The following is a 6,273-nucleotide window of genomic DNA, read 5'->3' on the forward strand; positions in this document are numbered from 1 at the left end:
TCAGAAAACTAAGGTCATGGCATCTGGTCCCATCACTTCATGGCAGATAGATAGGGAAACAGTGGAAACAGTTTCAGACTTTATTTTTTGGGGCTCCAGAATCACTGCAGATGGTGATTGCAGCCATGAAGTTAAAAGACGCTTACTCCTTGGAAGGAAAATTATGACCAACCTAGATAGCATATTCAAAAGCAGAGACATTACTTTGCCAACAAAGGTCCTTCTAGTCAAGGCTATGGTTTTTCCAGTAGTCATGTATGGATGTGAGAGTTGGACTGTGAAGAAAGCTGAGCACCAAAGAATTCATGCTTTTGAACTGTGGTGTTGGAGAAGACTCTTGAGAGTCCCTTGGACTGCAAGGAGATCCAACCAGTCCATTCTAAAGGAGATTAGTCCTGGGTGTTCATTGGAAGGACTGGTGCTAAAGCTGAAACTCCAATACTTTGGCTACCTCATGCGAAGAGTTGACTTATTGGAAAAGACTCTGATGCTGGGAAGGATTGGGGGCAGGAGGAGAAGGGGATGACAGAGGATGATATGGCTGGATGGCATCACTGACTCAATGGACATGAGTTTGAGTGAACTCTGGGTGTTGGTGATGGACAGGGAGGCCTGGTGTGCTGTGATTCATGGGGTCGCAAAGAGTTGGACACGACTGAGCAACTGAACTGAACTGAACTGACTGAGACTAAAATAGCTAAAGGGAATCCAAAAATTAAGATTTGTTAAGATTATGCCTATTTTCTTGAATAAGCCAAGCAAGTACAGGTATATATTTTAATATTACAGAATAGTACACTAAAGTGGTTAAGAGAATCCAAAAAGTAGGGTTTGTTTAGATTACTTTTACTTTCTTGAATAAGCCATACAAATCCAGTATACATATCTTAAATTTTACTGAACAACAGACTAAAGTAGTATGGGAATCCAAAAATGAACCATGTTTTACATTTTTTTCTCTATTGCCTGCTGAGTTTTTCCACATTTCCAAGAAAACCCCAGTATCATGTTATCTTGTTCCATGTCACAAAATACAATGGAAGGTTCCCCAACTTGTTTTGCAAAATATCAAAACCCTTATTCTTAAATCTTAAAATTAAATAAGTGTTTAGCAATAAATGTGAACAACATCATTCGTCAACAGATTCTAAAGTCAATAAGCCTATTAAAAGGAAGTATTTGAAAAAAAAATTGAAAGGGAAGAAAAAATGATAAACTTTCAAGTCACCCATACAGAACAGGAAAACAAAGTTGTTGCACAGAGTGTTCTCCCCAGCCTGACCCCGACTCTCCTCTACTTTGAAACCTGATTGCCCTCTTCAAACACAGTACATTCTTCAGTTGGGTCAGGAATTACTGGCAAATGCTGCACAATAAACATGGCAGTATTACTATGCATAGAGTTATTTCTGGTCCCAGCTCTCTCTTCTTCATCTCTTAAAGCCTCCTCATACCAATCTGAGAAGGAAATGGGGTCAATCCCTTTGATCTTGGCCAAAAATTCCAAAACTTTCAGCTTGCTGGTTTCAGCATAGGCCCTTGGACCCCATAGGAATTCGTACCATGAAGGATCACTATTAGGCACCATCCAGTACTCTAGATAATTCTCCTGCACCCAGTTTCTGGTGATGAGCTTCCTAGGCTTCCCATAAATGAAGTGCTTCCTCCCAGCATGGATGCCTATCATATTCAAGAAATCCCAGATGTTTTCCTCAGGGACACAGTTGCCCTCTATGAATATCACACCCAGGACGATTATCAGAAGGCCATTTGCAGGCATGCTCTGATCATCACTAACTATCTTATCATGGGTGAGGCCTAATGAGTTGACAAGGACATAGGAGTGGATTTTAGGGCCCACTTCCCTCAGATCGATGCCAGAGATCACCTCTAGGCACTTAGAAACTTTCTCAAAGATCACAGGGAATTGTTTGTTATCCCTTTCGATGACAACTTTTAGCATTTCTACCTTTGTGATCGGCTCCTTCTGTTGATATTTGAGGATCATTAAATGCACCAAATTAGCCACCTTCTCATTTAGCAGGTCTCTGGGCAAGGATGTGGTGTCTTCTGAGGGCCTGGAGAGAGCCTGTGCCCTCCTCTTCTTGGCTACTGGAGTCTTCATCTGATGCGCTCCATGTCATGGAAGAGAAGAAGCTCCCAGGACTCTCCGAAGGCTCCTGCTCCTTCTCCTCTTGCTGCTCCATCTCCTCCTCCTCCTGCTGCTCCATCTCCACCTCCTGCTGCTTCTCCTCCTGCTCCTTCTCCTCCTGCTCCTTCTCCTCCTGCTGATCCTTCTTCTCCTCCTCCTCCTGCTCCTTCTCCTCCTGCTGATCCTTCTTCTCCTCCTCCTCCTGCTCCTGCTCCCCCTCCTGCTCCTCTTTCTCCTCCTGCTGCTCTTTCTCCTCCTCCTGCTCCTCCTGCTCCTTCTCCTCCTGCTCCTCTTTCTCCTCCTGCTCCTTCTCCTCCTCCTTCTCCTTCTCCTCCTGCTGATCCTTCTTCTCCTCCTCCTCCTGCTCCTTCTCCTGCTGATCCTTCTCCTCCTCCTCCTCCTCCTGCTCCTTCTCCTGCTGATCCTTCTCCTCCTCCTCCTCCTCCTGCTCCTTCTCCTCCTGCTGATCCTTCTTCTCCTCCTCCTCCTGCTCCTTCTCCTGCTGATCCTTCTCCTCCTCCTCCTGCTGATCCTTCTCCTCCTCCTCCTCCTCCTGCTCCTTCTCCTCCTGCTGATCCTTCTTCTCCTCCTCCTCCTGCTCCTTCTCCTGCTGATCCTTCTCCTCCTGCTCCTGCTCCTTCTCCTGCTGATCCTTCTCCTCCTGCTCCTGCTCCCCCTCCTGCTCCTCTTTCTCCTCCTCCTGCTCCTTCTCCTCCTCCTGCTCCTTCTCCTCCTGCTGATCCTTCTCCTCCTCCTCCTGCTCCTTCTCCTCCTGCTGATCCTTCTTCTCCTCCTCCTCCTGCTCCTTCTCCTGCTGATCCTTCTCTTCCTCCTCCTCCTGCTCCTTCTCCTCCTGCTGATCCTTCTTCTCCTCCTCCTCCTGCTCCTTCTCTTCCTGCTGCTCTTTCTCCTCCTTCTGCTCCTTCTCCTCCTCCTGCTGCTCTTTCTCCTTCTCCTGCTCCTCCTGCTCCTCCTCCTTCTCCCTCTGCTCCTTCTCTTCCTCCTGCTCCTTCTCCTCCTCTTGCTCCTTCTCCTCCTGCTGCTGTTGTTCCTTCTCCTCCTGCTGTTCCTTCTCCTCCTCCTGCTTCTCCTCTGGTGTGCCCGATATCAGTGGAGAGGAAGGGTGGGGGGGAAGGAGAGGGGTAGGAGAAGGTGAAAGAGCAAGAAGAAATGGAGAAGGTCTCCTCCTTCTCCTCAGTTATGGAATCCTGAACCATCAGCAAGCCTTGTATCTCACTTAGGGTATGAAAGCCTGGCTCAAATGTGAGGCGTGGACACTTTGGAGAGTAAGGCATGATAAGTCTTGTTGGAGGGAGTAGGTGGAAGTGTTAGCAGGATGGTAGGAGATGGGATCCCACGGGCCTGAAGGAGAGAGAAAGTGGGTCAGCAGCCTCATCAGAGAAATGTACCCTTGGCAGCTCTGACAAAGGCTGACTTACAGATCCCCTCTTTAGGGAGTTCTCTAGGGCCTCACAGGGCTCCTGTCTCCCTGGACAGTTTGTCCCCTGGGAACCTATAAGAGGGTGTTAGAAAGCTCCTCAGAGTGCAGCCAACCAGCACAGCCCAAGGCTTCCAGGGATGACTATGGCAGGTGGGGTCAGGAACTGTGAGGTCCCTTCTGTTCTGGAATAGGTGAGGCCCTTGGTAGACATTCAGAGTATCCACCTCACCTTGACTTCCCAGCACTGCCTGGGCTCTGCTGACCTGAGGACATGTGCCTCACACCAAGGCCCTTACCTCATAGTTCCTGGAGCCCCTGACAGGTGAGGAGGGGTTGAGTTCTGTGAGGTCATTACTGTTCTGGAGTGGATGATTCCCACCATGCTAAGGTTCTTACCTTTGCTCTAACAAGGCTTGTGCCCCCTCTTTCCCTGCCTCCACTAGCTTAAGACAAGAGCTTACATTCCTGAGACAGATGAGAAGTGAAGGGGCAACACTTTCGGCCACACCTGCCCAGGGCCTCCCAGAGTGACAGCAGGAGCTGAACGAAGTTTGTGGGTTCCCTCTCTCTCCTAGCTGAGGGTTACCCTCATTCCTCACACTGCTGGTTGGTTCTGGGACTCCCTCTGCTGTCCTGAGTCTGGCACCTTCAGAACAAGCCCTCACCTGCCTGAGACCACCAAGAAGGAAGTAAGGGTACACCATCTGACCACTGTGTCCAGGGCCCCCCAGGGCTGACCACAGGGGCAGGGCAGAGCCGGGTATGCCTTGGGTCCTCAGGTGAGGGTGCGCCCTTAGTCCTCATTCAGGGTCCCTACCTTAAACTCTGGCAGAATCCAGGACTCTTCCCTCTGCTGAGCTGATGTAGCTTACCCGCAGACTGCCACTTCCTCAGAACGAGGACTTCACCTTCCTGAAAAACCCATGGACAAAAATGAGGCACTACATCTTACCACCCTTGCTAGGTCCTTCCAGTGCTAAAGGCAAGTGCTGGGCCCCATGTGTCCTCTGGTAGGGCTATCTTCAGTCTTCCTTCATGGTATCCATTTTTACCTCGACAGGGCCTAGACCACCCCCTGCTGACTGGACATTACTGCCTCAGACCATGACCTCACCTTTCTGAGACAATTTTCTCACCCTTGGATAAAGTGGGGGCATATCATATACAACCAACCCTGCCTGAATCCTTCCAGGCCTGAAGACAAAAGATAGCTAGACTCCATGGGGTCTCTTCATTCTGGGATTGAAAGTGCCTTTGGTCCTCACCAAGTGTCCTTACCTTGACTCTGGTAGACTCTGGGACTTTTCCCTCTTCTGATCTGATGTGACTCCTTCAGCTGACCTGTCTTCTCATTCACACCAAGGCCTTCACCTCAAGGCCTAAACACCCTCAAGACAAAAGTAAAGAGACATTACATCCAACCACCTCTGGTTGAGGGTCTCCCATGGCTGGCAGCAGGGACTGGGCTTCCTCTTCTGAGATAGGTAATTTTCTCTGTCTTCCCTCAATGTATTCTTTACTCCTGGATGGCCTTGCCCAATTTAGGTGGTGACCTAAAATCATCCTTCTCAGACCAAGGTTTTATCTCCCAGGGACAGCTCCACATACCCCTTGCAGGGAGTGAGGGTACACCACATCTGACCATTACTGCCTAGATCCTTCCAGGGTGGATAGTGGGGACAGTGTGGAGTTTCTGTGTGACCCCTTCTGTCTGTGTTAAGGAGTAACCTTAGTCCCCTCCTTCAAGATCTTTATCTTACCTTGACTCCTCAGATTCTGGAACTGCCCCCTTGGCTGATGTCATCAGCTCAGACCAAAGTGTTCATCTCCCTGGGACACCCCATACAAAGTAAAAAGACACCAAGTCCAGCCACCCCTGCCTGGGGTCTGTTCTGGCATACGGAATGTACTCAATCCTCACTCAAAATATTCATCTGTACCCCTGGCAAGGCTTATCCTACCCTCTGCTGACCTGAAGTTTTCTGCTCCAACCCAGACCTCACCTCCCTGAGACACTCTATCCCCTGAACTCCTGGTAGAGCTTGTGGCACAAGTGAGAGTTCCTCCCCTCTGTTCACCCCTACTTGGATCCTCCCAGGGCTGAGGATTCTGTGGTATCCTTCTTTTCAGGGAAGGGGGCATTTCAGGACTCTCAATGACCCTTACCTTGATTCCTGACTGAGCCTGAAACTCCTCCCTGTTCTGATGTGTCTCCCCTTCAAAGGGATGCCCTCACTTCTCTGAGACCCCCACTCCCCAGCAAAAGTTAGGAAATGCCACATCTGTCCAACCCTGCCTGTGGTCTCCTGGGGCTGACAAGAGGAACAGCTGGGCTGGGGCCCCTTCTCTTTAAGACAGATATTTTCAGGGCAGGCAAGGCCCAATCTACCTGGTGAGAGAGGTCCTCTCCATCCTCCCTCACAGTCCTCTCTGTTATCCAGAGGTCTACCCCTCAGAAAAAGTCTCACCTCCCTGAGACTCCCAGAGTGGAAGTCAATAAAGCCACATTTGGCATCCCTGCTACATGGCCTCACAGGGCTGACAGCAGGGGCAGGTTTCTGGGAGACCCTTTTTCATAGGTTGGGAGGTCCTGTAGATCTTCCCTCAGAGTACTTATCTTGATGCCTGACAGCATGTGGCTCTCCTCCCTCTGCTGAACTCAGGCACACCCACCAGACCC

General features: G+C 49.8%; 1 protein-coding gene and 1 long non-coding RNA gene across 2 annotated transcripts; both read right to left on the minus strand.

Moving 5' to 3' along the window:
- Positions 1 to 1,294: 1,294 nt before the first annotated feature.
- Positions 1,295 to 2,125, minus strand: LOC102415569 (melanoma-associated antigen 10-like). The gene has a single exon (XM_025276599.3). The coding sequence runs from the start codon at positions 2,123 to 2,125 to the stop codon at positions 1,295 to 1,297; it is 831 nt and encodes a 276-aa protein (XP_025132384.3).
- A 1,238-nt stretch (positions 2,126 to 3,363) lies between these two features.
- LOC123331909 lies at positions 3,364 to 4,976 on the minus strand. Its single transcript, XR_006548719.1, has 3 exons — positions 4,872 to 4,976; positions 4,411 to 4,505; positions 3,364 to 3,514 (listed from the first exon to the last, which is right to left on the minus strand). It is a non-coding gene; the product is annotated as an uncharacterized LOC123331909 (long non-coding RNA).
- Positions 4,977 to 6,273: the final 1,297 nt, after the last annotated feature.

This window comes from Bubalus bubalis, chromosome X, assembly GCF_019923935.1.
Source record: "Bubalus bubalis isolate 160015118507 breed Murrah chromosome X, NDDB_SH_1, whole genome shotgun sequence".
Lineage (NCBI taxonomy): Eukaryota > Metazoa > Chordata > Mammalia > Artiodactyla > Bovidae > Bubalus > Bubalus bubalis.

What these genes read in the sequence shown, in the direction of transcription:
- LOC102415569 (XM_025276599.3), bottom strand. Translation starts at nt 2,125, where the DNA reads ATGAAGACTCCAGTAGCCAAGAAGAGGAGGGCACAGGCTCTCTCCAGG.